The following is a 21,457-nucleotide window of genomic DNA, read 5'->3' as shown; positions in this document are numbered from 1 at the left end:
TATCATTACGGAAAATCAATGAGTTTCCACTGTATTTCTCTTTTGTTTCAACGGGAACAAAATCAGCTAGTTTGACATATCGTCGATTCAGGATCAAACTGAGAGTTTCCTCACTCTAGTTCACTCTGACGGCGGCTGAGTTTTGGTACGATAAAAATGACGTATATTAAACAACAGTGGATACGTACTCGTGAAAAGCAAACGGCCGCGAAGGCGCGGTAGTATCGCGGAGTGCTATCTACTCTACCTGTCAGTCAGTTGGTGGCGCGCGAAACCAACACAATACGATATTCAAAAGAAAATCGCAAGTGTTTCCAGAAAAAAAAAAGATTCCGACGAATTGAGAACCTTCTCCTTTTTTTGAAGTCGGTTAAAAATTACGCGTAGTGTGCCGCCTTGTTATTTACTACAAAAAAGTTTTAAAAGCTTTTATTCTGAAGGTGAAAAAACGTTGATTGTGATAATATCGTTAAGTTTAGTTCAAAACAATAATAAAAGGTGGTGATATTTTGGATAATAGGGAAAGTACTGGTACTTATATTTTATTTATTATTATTTTGTATTTGAATAATAAAAAACTATAGTTAGAGATACCAATTTAACTGTTTAATTTTTAACAGTAATATTCGATAGTAAGATTTTGTGTAAGGACATAAAGGATATTTAAAATACTTTGTTTATGCAATTAAGTGCTTACTTATTATTTTTTAACCCCAGACCCAAGAAGAGGGGTGTTATAAGTTTGACGTGTGTATCTGTGTATCTGTCTGTGGCATCGTAGCTCCTAAACTAATGTGCCGATTTTAATTTAGTTTTTTTTTTGTTTGAAAGTTGGCTTGGTCGAGAGTGTTCTCAGCTATAATCCAAGAAAATCGGTTTAGCCGTTTGAAAGTTATCAGCTCTTTTCTAGTTACTGTAACCTTCACTTGTCGGGGGTGTTATAAATTTTTAATTCACACTTGTTAACATGGAAAATCATAAAGTTTCCACGGGTATTATTAGATTATAGATTTAAATATAAATCCGAAGCAGCGGTCATCAGTAACTTATAACTACTACTTTTCCAGATTAAATTGAAGTTGAATATATTTGTTTTAACATTGAGCCATTTAATAAAGGTCAATGTTGTAGTATAAAAGTAGAAACATACTCGTAATTCGAAATGTTAAAACCGCCAAAAATGACTGATAGGTAGATAGGTAGGTACGTGGAGTTAGTATAATGCAGGCTCTTGACGACTGAATATTGCACTGTGAAACGATTTTCCGCTTCAATTCTTCATGAAAGCAACAAGTATTAATGTGTTTGCAACTCGTATGTAAATGTGCAGATTGTAGTTGGTATGTGAATAATGTGAACGCAAATATCTATTGTACGCCTACAGACATACAATTACTCGGTACAAAAGAAGAAATTGACTGACTGACACATCAGTGTAGCACAGCTTAAACTGCTGGGTTATCATGATCATCGACGGCTAACTACTGAGCACGGGTTTCTCTCAGAATCAGAGGTTTTAGCCAAAGGCTACGCTGGCCAAGTGCGGATTGGCAGACTTCACACACTTTTGAAAACATTATGGAGAACTCTCAGGCATGCAGGTTTCCTCACGATGTTTTCCTTTGCCGTTAAAGCAAGTGATGTTCAATTGCTTAAAACGCATATAACTCCGAAAAGTTAGGGGTGCGTGCCCGGGATGGAACCCTGACCTTCTGAATACCAGGTGGACGTCCTAACCACTAAGCTATCACCGATATTACGAAAAAAAAAACCAACCTTTTATCAAGTCCGAAGCACAGAATAATATAATAGGTAGTACTATAGGTACATATCCGAAGTTAGTGTGTTTCTACCTTAAGAATTGTTAAAAGCTTACATCACGATAAAAATAAAAGTTGTGTTACCTTGAATATTTAAAAGCTTGATTTTTAATAATAAAATAACTCCTCAGTAAAAAACCTGTTCTTTACACCTTTTATATTATTATCTTTTTCTATTGAAGGACGAAATTTTAAGAGTAGATAATAATATAGATATAGATATATAGATAGTAAAATATTACCTATATTATTCTTCGTTGTTGACTCCTCATTTCCGATTTCACGAATCACGTAGATTAGGAAGAATCCGAGCATAACTCTTTCCATCGCTAACTGACTCTGCTGAGGTAGACGAAGCACTCGCCAGTAGCACTAGTAGTAGTAGCAGTAGTAGTAGTATATTTAACCCCCGACCCAAAAAGAGGGGTGTTATAAGTTTGACGTTTGCATTTGTGTATCTGTTTGTGGCATCGTAGCTCCTAAACTAATGAACCGATTTTAATTTAGTTTTTTTTGTTTGAAAGGTGGCTTGATCGAGAGTATTCTTAGCTCTGTAATCCAAGAAAATCGGTTCTGCCGTTTGAAAGTTATCTCTTTTCTAGTTACGGTAACCTTCACTTGTCGGGGGTGTTATAAATTTTTAATTTACACTTGTAATTTCAAAATTGCTTCTGGTCCCGTCTGGTGGGAGGCTTTGGTCGTGTCTAGTTAGTAAGCAATTAAGCGTTCCGGTACGATGCTGTGTGGGAACCGAACCAGGGGTATGGCTTTATTAAAACTGCCATACCTCCTCCAAGTTAGTCCACATCCATCTTAGACTGCATCATCACTTACCACCAGGTGAGATGGCAGTCAAGGGCTAACTTGTAATTTGCCCAGATAGAAGGAAGAAAGAAAGAAGATTCGGAACTTTCTTATGAAGGATTTCAATTTAGAAGGGGTAGGTATGGCAGTTCAATAAAAGTAAAGAAACGAACATGGGACCTTGCACTTTTAAGATTACAACGCTCACCATTGCACCACAGCTCACTCATAATTGCTTTCAATCTTTACAGAAATCAAGTAATTGGCGAGAACAATGAAAAGTCGAGGTTACGTTGTGAAGTGGTCTGTCAGGCGACTCTGTGAACGAGGCTTGAGGACCACCGTCCGTTCATATCAAGCGAATGACGGTGCGGATAGAGGTAACTTATTATTTTTAAGCTATAATCCATACCAATATTATATTCAAAGTTGCTCAACGAACTATGGAGAGGGCTATGTTAGGAGTTTCCCTGAGGGATGAGATCCGAAATGAGGAGATTCGCAGGAGAACCAAGGTCACTGACATAGCCCAAACTATTAGCAAGCTAGAGGCGATGGCCGTTGGAGCCGGAAGGTCCTTGAGTGGAAATCGCGTTTAAGCAAGCGTAGTGACTGGGACGCCTTCCAGCACGATGGACCGACGATATAAAGCGGCTGGCAGGAAGTGGCTGGATGAGGAAGGCTGAGGACCGGGTGTGGTGGCGCTCTTTAGGCAAGGCCTATGTCCAACAGTGGAAGTCCACAGGCAGGATGATGATGATAGAATGTAACGTTTGAAGGGATTCCACATAGATTTTTTTTTTCAAAACTTGCATATATTAGCTTGTGTATTAGCGGTGGGTCCTGTCAACTACAGCAGAATGCTATTAGATAGGTTCTCGACAGTTCTATCAAACCAGAACTTCTAACTAAACACCGAGGCTTCGACGTCAATGACAGGCGTCAAATGTTAGTACATTTGATGCAGGTAGCCCTAAGGTAGCCCTATTTACAATGATTTCACGTCACGATAGCCTAATATCGTAGCCTAATAGCCACGATAGCCTAATATCGTAGCCCAATAGCCACGATAGCCTAATATCGTAGCCTAATAGCCACGATAGCCTAATATCGTAGCCTAATAGCCACGATAGCCTAATATCGTAGCCCAATAGCCACGATAGCCTAATATCGTAGCCTAATAGCCACGATAGCCTAATATCGTAGCCTAATAGCCACGATAGCCTAATATCGTAGCCTAATAGCCACGATAGCCTAATATCGTAGCCTAATAGCCACGATAGCCTAATATCGTAGCCTAATAGCCACGATAGCCTAATATCGTAGCCTAATAGCCACGATAGCCTAATATCGTAGCCCAATAGCCACGATAGCCTAATATCGTAGCCTAATAGCCACGATAGCCTAATATCGTAGCCTAATAGCCACGATAGCCTAATATCGTAGCCTAATAGCCACGATAGCCTAATATCGTAGCCCAATAGCCACGATAGCCTAATATCGTAGCCTAATAGCCACGATAGCCTAATATCGTAGCCTAATAGCCACGATAGCCTAATATCGTAGCTTAATAGCCACGATAGCCTAATATCGTAGCCTAATTAGCCACGATAGCCTAATATCGTCGATTCAGAATCGAACCGAGAGTTCCCTCACTATAGCAATATAGTTCACTCTGGCACTATCCACAGTAATCGCCCATTTCTTGTACTTTCGTGAGACGTAGTAATTAGAGTTCACAAATGACTCTCTGCAGCTAGTTTGCGTGTGAAAATAATCAGTTTTTTGCTAACTGAAATCATGGAATTATGTAGAAAATTGTATTTCTGCAAACATAGATCTTGATCTAATAAGCGAACATGACATTTTACCAATTTTTTTCTCTTATCGCGTTGCACACGGTCGGTTAAAAACTACCCAGTATAAAATATACGTCTTTCGAAAACTTTGTTGCACATAAGTGTATAGATTTTTATTTAGGTGATGAGTTTCACTATAAATCTTATACCTACCCAAATCTCATTAGTTTTATGTAGATTGCAGTTTATTAAATTAAGATATTATAGTACCTCCTTTTATCGCATCGATTTTCGACCTTTTAACCTCGACAGTCGACATCGATCTTCGTCACCTCGAGAGTCACAACAATCTTCGTCACCTCGACAGTCGTCATCGACCTTCGTCACCTCGAGAGTCAACACCAACCTTCGTAATCTAAAGATCAACCTCCGTTTCGACATCGACCTTACGACGATAGTCGTCATCGACCATCGTCATCTCGAGAATTGACATCGACCTTCGTAACCTCGGCAGTTGCAATCGACCTTCGTCACCTGGACAGTCAACATCGATTTTGTTAATATCGATCCAAATTTTTGGAACTACTTCAGTTCTAAAAATTGTGGGCATTTCCGACTCACCCATACTTGTTAGTTACAACTGAATACACATTATAATTGTAGAAAACTTACTACTAGACATACGATATACATATGTATTCTGCTTCTACTTATAAGTATATATCTATAAGTAGATAAACAATATCGATCCCGCCCTTTTTAATTAATTAAAGTGTTAGTAAACAGTTTTTTAATTACATAATGCACTGATTTATAGCACAGTAGCAATAATGTTCCATGAAGCGAATCGATATAATATGAACCGGGCGCGGCGCTCTGTAAATCGCATAATGCAATCGCAATCAACAATTATGATAATAATGAGAAGTACCTTTAGCACCAGTTTGCACGTTTCTTTTTGAGGAGTAGATTTCAAGTATCGAAACACTTTCAAGTGCTGAAACACTTAGTAACGTCAGATTAAAATGAACTTATTTACTCAAAATTAAGTATCTGTTTGGGTTGCTGGCTGTAAGTACATTTTGTAACACTCGACAAAAAGGAAGTTTAGGGCCGTTTTAAATTTACATAGACGCTAATTCGGTTGTACACAATCTCTAAACTAAATAGTCAAGACAAAAAATAGTGCTTTCCTTTTTTAAAATGTCTCCTTCGCTTTTCCTCTATACCTTATATACATATACGGTATACCTTACTCTATCTTACCCTTATCTAAAAGGGTAGTAAATTTTGCAGTGAAAGGTTAATACTCGACATCCTATCTACGTTGTCGAAATTTGTAAACTCGTACTAAGTCTATAGGCGATAGTTACAATTCAACTTGATTCATTTCTGGGGTTCCTTACCCGATGGGTGCCAACGAGACCCTACAAGCCTGTCCGTCCATCTGTCCATCCGTCTGTCTGTCCGTCTGTCCGCCATAACATCAATTAATAAAATTGCCGCTATGTAAATAAAAAAACCGGCCAAGTGCGAATCGGACTCGCGCACTGAGGGTTCCGTAGGTACTCGGGTATTTTTTTCAACATTTTGCACGATAAATCAAAAACTCTGTTATGCATAAAAATAAATAAAAATCTGTTTTAGAATGTACAGGTAAATAAATCCCTTTCATTATGATACCCTACTTAGTGTAGTTTTTTCACTTTGAAAATTTAAACACATTTTAATTTTTTTTAACGATGTAGTCACAAATTCACGGTTTTCAGATTTATTCCTTTACTTGTGCTCTAAGATCCACCTATCTGCCAAATATCATTATTCTAGGTCAACGGGAAGTACCCTATAGGTTTTCATGACAGACAACAAAGTGATCCTATAAGGGTTCCGTTTTTCCTTTTGAGGTACGGAACCCTAAAAAGAAATAAAAAGGCCATAATCTTGCACGATGGCACGGAACCCTTCGTATGCGAATCCAACTTGACCGGTTTTTAGGTTTACTTTCGGATTTAACCGTCTAGATCAAATTTAAAACAACCTTGTATTATGAAACCTAAGCCCGCCTTTCCACCGGAGATGTGCGAGGGAGCGTTACGAACATGAGTCGTGAGAGTTGAAACCTACCTTTCATTTTCATATTTTAGCCGATCTTAAGGTGACCACTCACTTGAACTGCACTGCAGCGGAACTGCGCGTCGCGTCAGCGCCCCGCACGATATTCTCTCCAGCCGCGACACGCGTACGTCACCGTCGCGCGGCGCGGCTGGAGAGAATATCGTGCGGGGCGCTGACGCGACGCGCAGTTCCGCTGCAGTGCAGTTCGAGTGCGTGGGCACCTTTAGCCTTCGTTATTGGAAAGATCGAAAGATTTCTTATCTGTAAGTTATCGGTCTTGACTCATTTGTAAGTTCTGATGTCTAAGGCGCAACACAGATTAGCAGACCGTAGAACAGCATCTTTCTTGATAATAACTCAAAATTTAAAAAAACCCCCGACACAAAAACCTCTATAAGAAAACTAGAAAAGAGCTGATAACTTTCAAACGGCTGAACCGATTTTCTTCGATTATAGCTAAGAACATTCTCGATTAAGCCACCTTTCAAACAAAAAAAAAACTAAATTAAAATCGGTTCATTAGTTTAGGAGCTACGATGCCACAGACAGATACACAGATACACACGTCAAACTTATAACACCCCTCTTTTTGGGTCGGGGGTTAAAAATGCCATACCCCTTCCAGATTATCTCGCTTCCATCTTAGACTGCATCATCATTTACCACCAGAGTGCAGTCAAGGGCTAACTTGTATGTAAAAAAATCTTTTGGTACATTTCATATAGGTAGGTAGATTGATGTTGGGCAACTTTGTTATAAGTTATTGCCTGAATTTATGATACCTAGACTTGCTAAATCTGACATTCTAGAAGCCAGTAGCTGACATTCAGACAGTGAAAGGTGCAATTTTTGTTGCACATGTAAAAATATTAACTGACCATTTTTGCAGAGGTCATTTTGATTAATTTGTAATATCAATTTAGAGTTGAGACAGACGCGACGGACCCGTGACGATTTGCAAGGATTTGCAAAAGTCTTAGTAGGTAGAGGTACATTCAGCTACAAAGCTTGTACTAGTTGAATAACCCTTTAGAGTTGTATGGTCATCGCCATCAACCTATAGATGTCCAAAATCCACATGCACCACAAGGTCTTTTTTAGGGTCCACATGGTCACGCTCTTGCTTGACCCATGGGAGCGGCTGCGAATAATTTGATTTCGTCTGCCCACATGTGGAGGTCTCTACAACGCTGGGCATGTGGCAGACCCTACAAGAGACCTATGTCCAGCTGTGGACGTTTTTTGGTAGACGATGACGATGATTACGAGTCATTATTTCATACCTAAAGGAAACACAGATCTTCAAGAATCTGAAGCGGCGGTTGACTCATTGTGTTTTGTATTTGTTACCTACTTATACCAATTAACAACTGTATGCTAAAGTAATAAAGCTGTGTATAATTTACTGTCAAAAAACCGGTCAAGTGCGAATCGGACTCGCACACAAAGGGTTCCGTACCATCATACAAGAAACACTATGTACTTTTTTTTTTAATTTACGTGACGGCCATCTTGAAATTGGCCACCTTGGTTTTTTTTTTAATTCGCTATAGGTAAGCGCTTGACCACAATCACACCTGATGGAAAATGATGATGTGGTCTAAGATGGGACGCGTTTACCTAGAAGGTGCCTATTCACTCTTGTTTTAAAGATACCCGGATTGTAATTGGTAGGAAACACAGATCGCGGAAGAGTATTCCAAACCTAAGCCATGCGTATGAGGAATGAAGACGCAAAACGTTTCGTGCGTGTAGATGGAATGTCAACGACATAAGGATGGAAACTCGTCCGACGTCTTGCGGTACGGTGGTAAAATGGTGAAGAGGGGACAAGATCGAAGTTTTTTATTATATTTTGTTGTTAGATATTATAGAGCCGCAAAAAAAGTACACTCTGTGAAAATTTCAACTGTCTGCCTATTACGGTTCATGAGATAAACGCCTCAGATAGGCAGATAAATGCCTGCAGACAAGCGTACAGTGGAGGCTTAGTAGTAAAGTTTCTTCGGGTACGAAAACCAAAAGAGGCCGCCGCGCTTCTGTTCTGCAGTTACTAAAGAAATTATATCGTTTTTTTTTTTCAGGTAATCTATCCAACCGACAAGTCCCGGGCCAAAGAACTAGGTCAACGCATGCAGCCGCAACATCAGTTCTGGAGACGCTGGTGCCTTCAGTGAAGTCCTGGGATGAAGTGCCAGGCCCCAAGCCTTTGCCTCTGCTAGGAAACACCTGGAGATTTATCCCTTACATTGGTAAGTATCAAATTCAAATTCAAAATATTTTTATTCAATTAGATTTTTACAAGTACTTTTAAATCGTCAAGAGCATCTATCTATCACTGGTTAGGAATGCCTTTCCTACCGAAAAGATTTCCTATCTATTTTTCAAGGTCACTGTGTGAACTGTTCGTTTATTCTCCCATTAGATTAATTAATTATTTATGTATTCACATATTTTATAGAATGCGATTATAGTTTCGTGAAGACATTTAAATATAAATATTAATTTTATTCAGCTTCATTAAAATATTGTTTAATTCCATTACGTTCGAAGGACCTTTACTAACGAAACATTCAAATTATATTTTAGTAACTGAATTTTTGATTGGGAAAGATGTAATTCTATGATTCGTAGCTGACTGTAATAATTAGAATAAAAATGTGGGAAAGACAACGTTAAGTCTAGTATAGCAATTCTAACACGAAAACCACGAACTTTTTACTATAAGTTAAACGGCGTTGATCCGTGAACATTCGGGTTACTTTAAAGGAAAGGTGTCTCTGTCAGTTTTTAACTTGCTTTGAACGAATTTGTTTATTGGTTTCTTGACTAAAACCAATATTGTGAAATCTTTCGGCGTACCTGGACCGTTTATGGTATAAAAAATAAGTACATAGGTACATATGAAAAGGCTTTTCATGTGATTTTTCACATGCTACTATCGCATCGCCCACCACAACCACTCCCGCCGCCGCTCCCGCCGCCGCTCCCGCTGCCGCTCCCTCGCCTCTCCCACCGATAAAAATGTAGCCACTCGGACTTACCATATTCGGTACAAAGTATATTTGTGCGGGATGCGTAACTGCATTTTTACCAGCGGAAAAAAAGGTAAACCTACCGAGAAATAGCAAGTTGAACCTTGTTCTTCATTAATTATGCTTGACCTCTATTGATTCGGGTTTCAAAATTATGATTTAGCATTTCCTTTGTACATAGCTTAATTTATCTTAACTTTGTAACTACAATTTTGGTACATGAAAATAAATATATATATATATATAATATATTTATTTAGGTATGCGTAAAATGTACAGACCTACACGTTACTTTGTCGCATGTCAACCGTCGCAACGTTAAATGTATTATTTATTGTCTGTGGCGTGAATACAAATCGTGTACGAAAGTTTCCTAATTCATAATGATGATGGGGAGTTACGAAATCTGGCAATTGGGGCAAGGTTATATTGTTTTAAATCAACGGTGCCATTATAAAGTTATAATTGGCCGACCGAGGTCTCAGAATACTTGGCTGAGTCGCATGCATTTTAGGAGGTTAAAGTTAAGTAAGCTGCGATAGCTTAGTGGTTAAGGCTTTGATCTCTACACGGGGATCCGGGATTCATTCTCTTTTGTAACTTTTCGGGGTTAAATACGTCTTATTACTTACCTATGGTATGGCTCTACTTAATTTGTTTCGGCAAAAGATTCCAGTTGGGGCTACGATACTTTGGTATTCGGCAATTATTTTATTTTTATTTTTTAATAAGTAATTCTCTTGTCACTCGTCACTATGACAAGGTGTTTAGTTCATCCAAGCAAAAGACTTAAGTCTCTAAAAAAAAAAAATTAGCAGGCCACACTACTCAAGATACGGCGAATGTTTTAGCGAATTTTCAATTAAGTTTGGCAGCCAGCCGGCAGACGTGATAATCTGTGTGGCAGCGAATAATCCTCCCCGTGGTATTAGATACATCCCGGAAAAACAAAGAGTTCCCGCTAGACTCTTAAAGAAACTGGCCCCTTCTTAAAATCGAACCCGGAACCTCCCACTTATACCACCACAGCACTCACCACTACGCCAGAGAGGTCGTTAAAAGATACCTGACTCGTGGAAAGTGAAAACTGTAATAGCGATGTGTTTCAAAAGTAGGTAAAATAAAACGCAAGGAAGTCATTATGTGGTGCAAGTGACGGGCGGGTGTAGCAATTATTGTTATCGTCACGGTTTTATGCACTTTACATACGTCCGCAAAAATAATATCAGTGCGGAAAGCGAAATTCAAATTCAAATTCAAATTCAAAATATTTTTATTCAATTAGACTTTTACAAGTTCTTTTGAATCGTCAAAAGCATCTACCACTGGTTCGGAATGCCTTTCCTACCGAGAAGAACCAGCAAGAAACTCGGCGGTTGCTCTTTTCAAAGATTTGGCTTGAAAGGTTGACTGATAAACCAATTGCGCGATAGAACAGACACAATGCAGCGCTTGGTGATACGATACTCATCGAGCGTTGGATAGAGCTATGCTTAGTCTGCTTGGAGTTTCTTTACGTGATCAAATCTGAAATGAGACGGGTTTAGGCCATAGTCTGCCACGCTGGTCCAGTGCAGATTGGCGAGTTCATGCAACTTTCTTTTTTTTTTAAAGAATATTAGCCATGTTAAATGACTAATATTCCCCTTTCCTCTCCAACTAAGCGTCAGGCTTGTGCTAGGAGTAGGTACGACAATAGTGCAACGGGCGGGGTTTGAAGCGTCTCGACCTTTCGGTTTTCAGTCCACTCCTTTACCGGTTGAGCTATTGAGGCTCAACATCACTTTGAGAACATTATGGAGACCTCGCATGCATGCAGGTTTCCTTATATAAATAACAATGTTTACCCACTCTGAATTAACACGTGGGTAGGTAGGTAGGTACAAACAAGTAGTTAGGTACTCGAATGCTGGCGTTTCCCTGTCGATGTAATTTGTAACGGTTGAAAGAACAACGGAATTATTGCTATCCGTAAATACCTTTACGTAGGTTATTTAACTTTGGAAAGTAAATGAATCCAAATATAAAAAAATAAAGAAAATGCAATATTTTTGTGTTTATTTAGCGAGCAAAACCAGCTGAATAACCGTTAGTATAAATAGGACGTAGGTAGGTACCTACCTACTAGCCATAATCAGCAATAGATGAAAAAAATGTTAAAGTATAAGAATGGAAGTAAACTACCTACTAGAATGGCAACCGCGCAAATGGAAATAACCCCATACAGTACTTACTTATGAATTATGGGGTCGCAAGGAGCCGCTGGATTCAGGCAGCGCAAGACTATAATTCGTGTGGAGTTCTCTATAACTGACTTTATACAGGATGTTTGGTAATTAGTATATAATGACGACACGTACCCATGCTACTTTGATCTCTGATAAATACAATGCTAAAGTAAAATGACGAAATAAAATTATAAAAATTTCCATACAAAATTTTAATTTTTTTTTATGACCAAGTTTTCATAGCCCTAATGCGCCCTAACTCACTGAGATCGTTGGCCTCGGCCTATCTAAAGATGGCCAACGATCTCAGTGATTTAGGGCACGTTAGGGTCATGAAAACGTTGACATAATTTTTTTTTAAATTTTGTATGGAAATTTTTATAATTTTATTTCGTCATTATACTTCAGCATTGTGTTTAATAGGTCAAAGTAGCATGGGTACGTGTCGTCTTTATATACTAATTACCAAACACCCTGTATATGCCCAGCTGTGGAAATTTATGTGGGTTGATGATGGTGATAGATGATTCCGATGATGTAGGTAGCGCAGTTTTTTTAAAACATCAGTTTTATATTATTATTCCTACGCTTTTTGGGGTTATTCAAAAACTGGTTTTTGGGGCTATTCAAAAACGCCGTTTTGTGGTTATTCGTTTTTTTAGCAAAAGGTCGGCTGTTTCTACATTCGCTAGCCAGTTTTAAAAAGTATGCTTTCGCAATAACCTTTAGCGCTACCGAGTTGTACCTAGAAATTCTTGCCCTTTTCTAGAATAGGTACTGCCATGTTAACCACAGTGAAACTTATCCCGTGCCAGTACCGCCGGATGCAAGTGTGTGGCAACTCTCACTCTATACTACCTATAGCACAAGAGCTCGTAGAAAATTTCGTGTTAGAAATCGATAGAAGCTGAAAACTTTGTAATAATCTATCTATCTAGTATATATCTATCTATCTATCTAGGTAAATGGACATGCTGATCTGTTTTGTACTTTTAAAGTACGCTTTCTTAATAAGTTTGGCTTTATTAGATTGTGCTTAGAAATTCTTGCCCTTTTCTAGAATAGACACTGCTATAGATTAGCCACAGTGCAACTTATCCCGTGATTGTACCCGCCGGATGCAAGTGTGAGGCTTCTCTCACTCGACATCACATCACCTATAGCACAAGAGTTGGTAGAAATTTCGAGCCAGAAATTGATAGAAGCTGAAAACTTTGTAATATTTTGTCTCAGTGTTATATGCATGCAGGGCAGTTATGTACTTTTAATGTACGCTTTTGTAATAAGTTGGACTTTATTGGGCTGTGTCTACAAATTCATCCCCCTTTCTTAATTAAGTACTGCCACGTTAAAGACATACTCATACCTCTCTTTTCGAGAGTTCCAGTATTGTTCCAATCTCTGGGATCCGATCCGATCCGATCAATGAAAACCCTGGGATCATGGAGTCATAAGAAATGCTAAAAATTCTTATGAGAAATGGTGGTTAATTAGCTAATCTAGTGAATGGTAGCAGAAAAGCTGGCTCATTTTTTTCTAGCTGTGGCTAGAGATAAAATGTAGAGAGTATTCTTGACCCCATTCGTAATTTGTGCAGTAATTAGATAAGGGTAGCTTTAAGTTTTAATGTAAGAACCATCCATAGTAATATTATTTAATGCGAAAGTATCTGTCTGGCTTTTCGCGACCTATCCGTTTAACCGATCTTTGACGAAATTTGGTATCTTGTATTCCTAGAAAGACAATTACTACTACTTTTTATCCCGGAAAACCAAACAGTACCCATACCCAAGGGATTTTTAAAAAAGGCAATTTTTTCGCGGGCATCAATTTCAGTAAAACAGCGGCTTGTTAAAATTTTCCACTAGTGCTTTGACTACAACCAATAGTATCTACTCGTGACTAGAGAGTAGATTCATAATGAGATAAAGTAAAAAGTCCGTATAAAGTTGTTCTTGTTGCAACAATCCCGTGAAAGTATCAAGATCAGTTATTGTTTAACAAAATATCTAAATAGAAAATCGTCTTCAGTTATTAATAGGTCCATATTGATTTGTGGAATGATAACAATTTACTATTTATTAACCGACTGTGAAGAAAGGGAAGGCTAGTAATGTGTATAATATATGTATTATGTATGCATGTATAGACTATAAATGTTTCAGTGAAGCGTTTCAGTTTCAGTGAATAGGAGAATTACGACGGAAAACTAATGCTGGAAGGGCGATATTAAAATATTACCTAGTTATTTTTAGGATTCCGTACCTCAAAAGGAAAAACGAACCCTTATGGGATGACTTAGTTGTCTGTCTGTCTGTCTGTCTGTCAGTCTGTGTGTCAAGAAAACCTATAGGGTACTTTTTGTTGACCTGAAATCATGAGGCAGGTAGGTAGATCTTATAGCTCAAGTAAAGAAATAAATCCAAAACCTGAATTTATGGTTACATCACAAAAAATAAAATGTGTTTACTGTTCAAATTTTCAAAGTAAGATGACTATTCCGAGTGGGTTATCATATATTATGAAACGGCTTTACCTGTACATTCTAAAACAGCTGTTATTTATCTTTTGTCTTTTATTTTGTACCAGAAAGTTGTAACAGTAAAAATAAAAAGATCACTACCAGTGACTCTTGTCAGTGCGAGAGGTTGTAAAGGGAGTAGAAAGATTTATTTATTTTTACACATAGTTTTTGATTTATCGTGCAATATGTAGGGGAAAATACAAATTCCGAGTACGTTACCCTCCGGAGTCTGACTCGCACGTCGCACTTGGCTGGTTTTATTTCAGTTGGTTAATCTTTTGAAGCTTTTCTGGTTGGTAACATGTTTTTCTTCTTATTTCAGGTGGTTATTCAGTGGAACATGTGGACAAAGTATGCTTATCGCTGCGCGAGAAGTATGGCAAGTGCGTCAAAATGGCCGGTCTGCTGGGTAGGCCAGACATGCTTTTCGTCTTCGATGCCAGTGAGGTGGAGAGGGTCTTTCGGGGAGAAGACGCTGCTCCACATAGGTATATCATTTTCAGTAAGCCTCTCTCTCTAGCCATTCCTTCATTACTGTTATACGAGTAGATCGAAGTAGATCAAAGTAGGTACTAAGTACTAGAGAATGCCCGCGGCTTCACCCGCGTGGGTTTCTTTGATATTTCGTGGGAACTCTTTGATTTTCCGGGATAAAACTGGTAGACAGAGAATCAAGGCCTTTTAAAATTTTTGTAAAGGGAACTTTTAAGATTCTGATTAGTACCTACTAGGAAAAATCCGCACAATAATATCGGTTCTTAATTTGAGTCAATTAACTTCTCAGGCCATCCATGCCATCTCTGAACTATTACAAGCACACTTTGAGGAAAGACTTCTTCGGTGCTGAAAAGGATTGCGGTGGAGTCATTGCTGTGTAAGTACTTATAATCAAGTTAAAGATAAGTATCTTCATCTTCCAAGGTGCCAATAATTACAACACTGAAGATCCGTTAAGAGGTTTTTAAGTGTTGTTGCTTAAACGCTAAATTGTTTTATCATCATGTCTTAGATGGGTGTGTGAAGGTGAAGGAAACAAAAATTCTGTGCCTTAAGGTGGCCTTGAAGTACCAGAACGCTGCGTTACCATTTTTCCTAGGGCTCTCATTTGGTCCTAGGGCTGGCATATAACAGATGGAATATAGCTGTCTGATGGGAGACTTTGGCCGTAGCTAGTTACCACCCTACCGGCATAGCCGTGCCGCCAAGCGATGTAGCGTTATGTTTCGATGCCGTGTATAAACCAAAGGGGTATGAGTTTGATAAAAACTGCCTTCGATGTAAGCCCGCTTCCATCTTAGACTGCATCATCACTTACCACCAGGTGAGATTGCAGTCAAGGGCTAACTTGTATCTGAATAAAAAAATATGACAGATTTGTGTATGTATGTATTTCTGTTTTAACTTCATAGACATGGCGATTCCTGGTCAGCATTTCGAACCAAGGTTTCTCGTGTGGCTCTAAGCACTGGTGCAGCCGCGCAGTACACTGACCAAGTGGGGGAAGTTGCTGATGCTTTTGTTAATAGGTAAAAATAACTAATATTATAATCTTTTAGAGCCTTGATAGCTCAACGGTTAAGGGGCGGACTGAATTCCGAAAGGTCCACGGTTCAAACCCCACCCGTTGCAGTATTGTCTGACCCATTCGTGGAACAAGCTTTACGCTTAATTGGAGGGGAAATGGGAGTATGAGCCATGATTAACACATCTAATATTCTTTTTAAAAAAACTAAGAAACTGGGAAGGTTCCATCATGAGATGAAGAAAAGTACTCAAAAAAAAAGGAGTTTGGAATTGATGTAGTTTTGTAATAGCAAAACCTTCTTTTCCACTGTAAAAGTACTTAGGTACACCAATGATTAGAGAAACTTGGTGTTAAGAGAGACTAGGAATCAGAGAAGTAGGTAGTTTTTAGGGTTCCGTACCCGAAAAGCGCCAACCAGGACCTTATTACCAAGCGTCCGTTCGTCCGTTCATCTGTCCATCCGTTTGTACATCAGTGGGCTTAATCACATGAAAAGTTTCATAGTTTGTATTATTGCCGCTATAACAACAAATAATAAAAAAAAATGACCGCCCCGAAAATTAACAAAATTAAAAGCATATATGTAGTATTATATTTCTTATGATGGTACAGAACCTTTCATCGGAATGTGCGACTCGCACTTGACCTTTTTTTATTTCCAATGCCCAATAATATATAATATTTTGTTTACAGAATCCGAGAAACAAGAAATGCGGACATGGAAACACCACATGACTTTTTAAACGAAGTTCACAAATGGTCTTTAGAATGTGAGTTTTTCATCATCATCACTCAAACCATCGCCGGCCCTATATGTTATGTATATGTATGTATGTATGTTACGTCCTGTATGAGAACAGCTTAGGTCCAGAAGGTCAAGTGTTTGAATATATCTATTGGGATCCTAATATTTCATATTACATTTCGATGCAATCCATTGCTATCCGTGGTCTCAAGGCGCTGAGGTTACCTAAGTTTCCTTCTCTCTTGTACATTCTAACATTTTCAAGGCCTCATTCGCACGAGAGCTTTTTAACGTCCGTTAAAAAAGCGTATAATCTATCTGCATTCTAAATTTCAGGCATTTCCGTCCAGTAGTTTTTGCGTGAATGAGTAACAAACATACATAAACACATACACACATACTAACAAATTTTCGCCTTTATAATATTAGTGTGATAGTGTGATGATAGTGTGATGATAATTTACAGCTCTAGGACTGATCGCTCTTGACACCAGGCTCGGCTGTTTCGAGTCGCACGAAGGGTCCGAAAGCCAACGTTTGATCGACGCGGTGAACACGTTTTTCCTCTGTGTTGGGGAGCTGGAGCTTAAGGCGCCGTGGTGGAGGATCTACCCTACCACCATGTTTAAGAGATTTGTGGCTGCTCTTGATACTATCCTCAGGTGTGCTTAATTAGCTTCATATTTTTAACCCCCGGCCCAAAAAGGGGGGTAGTATAAGTTTGACTTGTGTATCTGTGTATCTGTCTGTGGCGTCGTAGCTCCTAAATAAATGTTTTTTTTTGTTTGAAAGGTGTCTTGATCGAGAGTGTTCTTAGCTATAATTCAAGAAAATCGGTTCAGTCGTTTGAAAGTTATCAGCTTTTTTCTAGTTACTGTAACCTTCACTTGTCGGAGAGTTATAAATTTTTATACAGAAACTTTTTTTTAAGTAGGGGAAAGTGGGGTAATTGGGAACACTTAACTTTAAACGCTCAAAAATAATAAAAAAAATCACAGATATAATCAACTTTTATTAAAACATAAACTATGCTCATCTATCTACTTATTAGTGACAAAATATTCTGAAAAGGTGATGCAGCCTTAGCCTTGCTCTTCTTTTGGTGGTACCAATATTGTAGCTGGTAAGTTCTGGTGGGAGGCTTCGGCCGTAGCTATTTACCACCCTACCGGCAAAGTTGTACCGCCAAGCAATTTAGCGTTCCTGTACGATGCCGTGTAGAAAACCAAAGGGGTATCAATTCAATAAAAAACTGCCAGACCCCTTCCAGGTTAGCCCGCTTCCATCTTAGACTGCATCATTACTTACCACAGTGTTTGTGGTTTTTGAAGTCGGTTTTATTTTTCTTTTGAAAATGTTTTTTTAACAATTTTTAGTGGCTCCACTGTACTATATGCTATGCCCAGTTAAAACCCTACTGCTTACTAAGCTATTACACTGATCGCGAGCAATTTGCTCTTATCCATTAAGGAGTTCTGTTCTCCATCTCCGAAGATATTCATCAGATCTTCACAATCTTTTACTTTCCAGTGTAACTCTGACACACGTAGATAGAGCACTGAAGGAGTGCGAAGCGAATGGAAGCAAGTCTCTGCTGCAAGACCTGGTGACTGCCGCCGGGCCCAGGGTCGCAGCTGTAGCAGCTCTTGACATGTTCCTTGTGGGAATTGACACGGTTAGTAATTTAGTCTCTACTCTGTATAGTACTGAAAGTCCTTCTTTAGTGGCAATCTACGTTATTCAGAAATACTACCTACCTACATGCAAAATCTTTTCTGTCTTGTGTCACAAATGTTGTATGTTCACCTCATATGCTCAAGTTCACCTTTTATAATTGCACAGATTTCAATCTTCAGTCAGGGTGTTCCATAAATCAAAAAAAAACCCTCAGGAGTGTGAGTTCTGGTTGAGCGATTTTCAAAACAACCTTTTAGAAATTGACTTAGCTAGAGACACTGGAATGGATCTGGAAATATGCCTACTCCTCTGGGAGTATAGTTAGTAAGGAAGAATTTGCTACATACATTTTGACTAATTCTATCCGTTTTGATACATGCCTTTTGGTGAAAAAAAATCGTGAGAAAGTCAGCACTAATCTGCAATGATTGGATTGGATGCACTTGAAAGTAGTACACCCTATTCCCTGTACAAAAAGTTCCATCAATGCATCAGTGTGTTCATCACTCAGCTGAGGGTTGTAACTCCTTTACATTTAATTAATCCTATAATAGTAGACGTTTGCTTGGGATAATAATGTGGCAGTTTCAGATTTTTCCGATTTAAACAAGCAAGACAAAATAGGTATATTATGGTGGTATTTCCTGAACTCCGTAAAACATTAGATTTTATCAAAGCTGATGTTTTAGGTTATAAAATTTTGAATTGAAATTTTGAACTTCAACAAAGATCTATTGTTAATATTTTTGTTTCTAGACCTCAAACGCTGTAGCATCAACACTGTACCAACTGTCTTTACGACCAGACGTACAAGAGAAACTGCATACGGAGATCACAAATGTGTTGCAAGGTCGCCCACTGAAGGCTGGAGATGTCAGTCAGATGCCGTATTTAAAGGCCTGCATCAAGGAAGTTTTAAGGTGACCTCCCTGTTTGGAAAAATTTATAACAAACTAGATATTGCACGTAATTTCGTCCTTGTGAAATCCGTCGTCTTTAAAATCTCGTTGGAACTGTTTGATTTTCGGTATACAAATAGCCTATGCCCGTTTCCAAGATGCAACTATCTCTGTATCAAAAAGATAATGCTTACAACTTCATCCACGTGGTTTTAGAAAAATCCCGTGGGAGCTCTCTGAATTTTGGGACAAAAAGTAGCCTATATCCTTTTCCTGCAAGCTATTTCTGTGCTAAATTGCGTTTAACAGACAGACTTACTGTCTGTTAAACTTTTCATTTATAATTTTAGTATGGATTACCAAAGTTTTTTTTTTCATGCAAAGATGAAAAAGATTGTGACATTGAGATTTCATCAACCTCAGAAAGATTTCCACAATTTTTCACAAAATTCCATAAAGCAGAAAAAGCATGCAATTTTTTTTTATGGTTCACAGAATGTATCCAGTTGTAATTGGTAACGGACGGCAGCTGACCAAAGATACAATAATTTGCGATTACAACATACCTAAAGGAGTAAGTATCCATTCATCCATAATCCATCCATCCATATAAGACATGAGTTCTTTTTTCTTTCTAGTTCTAGTACTTATTTAGCGCGGGACTTCAATTACATGGCATAATATTGTATATCAAATCTCTAAAAAGAGCAACCACCAAGTTTCTTACTAGTTCTTTTCTGTAGGAAAGGCATTCCAAACCAGTGGTAGATAGATGCATTTGACGATTCAAAAGTACCTACTTGTAAAAGTTTTACATATTTTGAATTTCGTTTCTTTTATTAACCTCCGACCCAAAAAGAGGGGTGTTATAAGTTTGACGTGTGCATCTGTGTATCTGTCTGTGGCATCGTAGCTCCTAAACTAATGAACCGATTTTAATTTAGTTTTTTTTTGTTTGAAAGGTGGTTTGATCGAGAGTGTTCTTAGCTTTAATCCAAGAAAATCGGTTCAGCCGTTTGAAAGTTATCAGCTCTTTTCTAGTTACTGTAACCTTCACTTGTCGGTGGTGTTATAAATTTTTAATTTACACTTGTTTGAATTTGAGTATTATAGCATAAAGCTGTAATGATAGCAACAAAATAATTTCAGACCCAAGTGATCTTCCAACACTACGTAATGGGCAATAGCGAGGAGTATTTCTCGAAGGCATCAGAATTCCGCCCCGAACGTTGGATCCAACGTGCCAACTACAAACATCACCCGTTCGCGTCTCTGCCATTCGGATTTGGCAAACGGATGTGCCTTGGCAGGAGATTCGCCGAGTTGGAAATGCATGTCATTATTTGTAAGGTAAATCAGAAACTCTGCATCCTAGTATTATTGATATCATCAAGTATCATCAACTAACGACGACCTCCCTGGCGCATTTGTCTTATTATAAGCGGGAGGTCCCTGGTTCGATTTGGGTATTTAATTAACCCCCGACCCAAAAAAAGGGGTGTTATAAATTTGACGTGTGTACGTGTGTTTTTAGCTATAATCCAAGAAAATCGGTTCAGCCGTTTGAAAGCTATCAGCTCTTTTCTAGTTACTGTAACCTTCACTTGTCGGGGGTGTTATAAATTTTTAATTAACTTTTTCCAGATGGTTCAAGCCTTCAAAATGGAGTATCACCACGAGCCTCTGGACTACCACGTGCATCCGATGTACACACCCAACGGACCAATACGTTTAAAATTAACTGAACGATAATTTATAGTTTATATTTAAGTAATTTAGTAGTAATCCCTAAAAAAATATAATTAATAGAAAAATATTATGGAAGAGCGTCTTTCCACGGACCACAGCACGACACGGCAAAATTCAGGAACACCGAGCTGTAATATAATACTAACAGTACCATATAATTACCTACTAATTAACTCAATTATATAAGACGTAAAAAACAAAATAAAAAAATTGGAAACGGCTTTTTGGCTTGTTCGTTGATGGCGCTACTAAGCAAGGAAGCTTATGGAATCACACTAAGTTTGTATGTGTGTGTGTGTGTGTATGTTTGTTACTCCTTCACGCAAAAACTACCAGACGGATTTGGCTGAAATTTGGAATGGAGATAGATAATATCCTGGATTAGCACATAGGCTACTTTTTATCCCGGAAAATCAAAAAGTTTCCACGGGATTTCGAAAAACCTAAATCCACGCGGGCGAAGCCGCGGGCATCGGCTAGTCAGATAATATATAACAATTTCGCTCGAATATCTTTTTTTTTTTTTTTTTTTCTCTC

The 21,457-nt window shown here is 38.4% G+C and overlaps 1 protein-coding gene across 2 annotated transcripts; it reads left to right on the top strand.

The window, feature by feature from the left end:
- The first annotated feature begins 256 nt into the window (after positions 1-256).
- LOC123876229 (probable cytochrome P450 49a1) lies at positions 257-21,427 on the top strand. Of its 2 annotated transcripts, none has more exons than XM_045922413.1 (13): positions 257-520; positions 2,876-3,004; positions 8,623-8,790; positions 14,648-14,813; positions 15,110-15,199; positions 15,735-15,851; positions 16,544-16,620; positions 17,062-17,257; positions 18,126-18,270; positions 19,029-19,192; positions 19,667-19,745; positions 20,321-20,521; positions 20,816-21,427. In XM_045922413.1, exons 2-13 carry the CDS (start codon positions 2,899-2,901, stop codon positions 20,921-20,923), a joined length of 1,617 nt encoding a protein of 538 aa, XP_045778369.1. In that variant the 5' UTR covers positions 257-520; positions 2,876-2,898; the 3' UTR covers positions 20,924-21,427. The 2 variants fall into 2 exon arrangements, with proteins under 2 accessions (XP_045778369.1, XP_045778368.1); XM_045922412.1 differs by having other exon boundaries at positions 257-531.
- The last annotated feature ends 30 nt before the right edge of the window (positions 21,428-21,457 follow it).

The sequence above is a fragment of the Maniola jurtina genome, chromosome 21, assembly GCF_905333055.1.
Source record: "Maniola jurtina chromosome 21, ilManJurt1.1, whole genome shotgun sequence".
In the NCBI taxonomy this organism is placed as follows: domain Eukaryota; kingdom Metazoa; phylum Arthropoda; class Insecta; order Lepidoptera; family Nymphalidae; genus Maniola; species Maniola jurtina.
Note: the sequence above shows the minus strand (reverse complement) of the source record. Positions and strands in the feature narration are given on the sequence as shown.

Bases quoted from the DNA above. Each gene is read 5' to 3' on its own strand.
- LOC123876229 (XM_045922413.1), top strand. From the start codon at position 2,899: ATGAAAAGTCGAGGTTACGTTGTGAAGTGGTCTGTCAGGCGACTCTGT. The intron at 16,621-17,061 runs GTGAGTTTTTCA...GATAATTTACAG, and splicing joins TCACAAATGGTCTTTAGAAT to CTCTAGGACTGATCGCTCTT. The intron at 17,258-18,125 runs GTGTGCTTAATT...TTTACTTTCCAG, and splicing joins GCTCTTGATACTATCCTCAG to TGTAACTCTGACACACGTAG.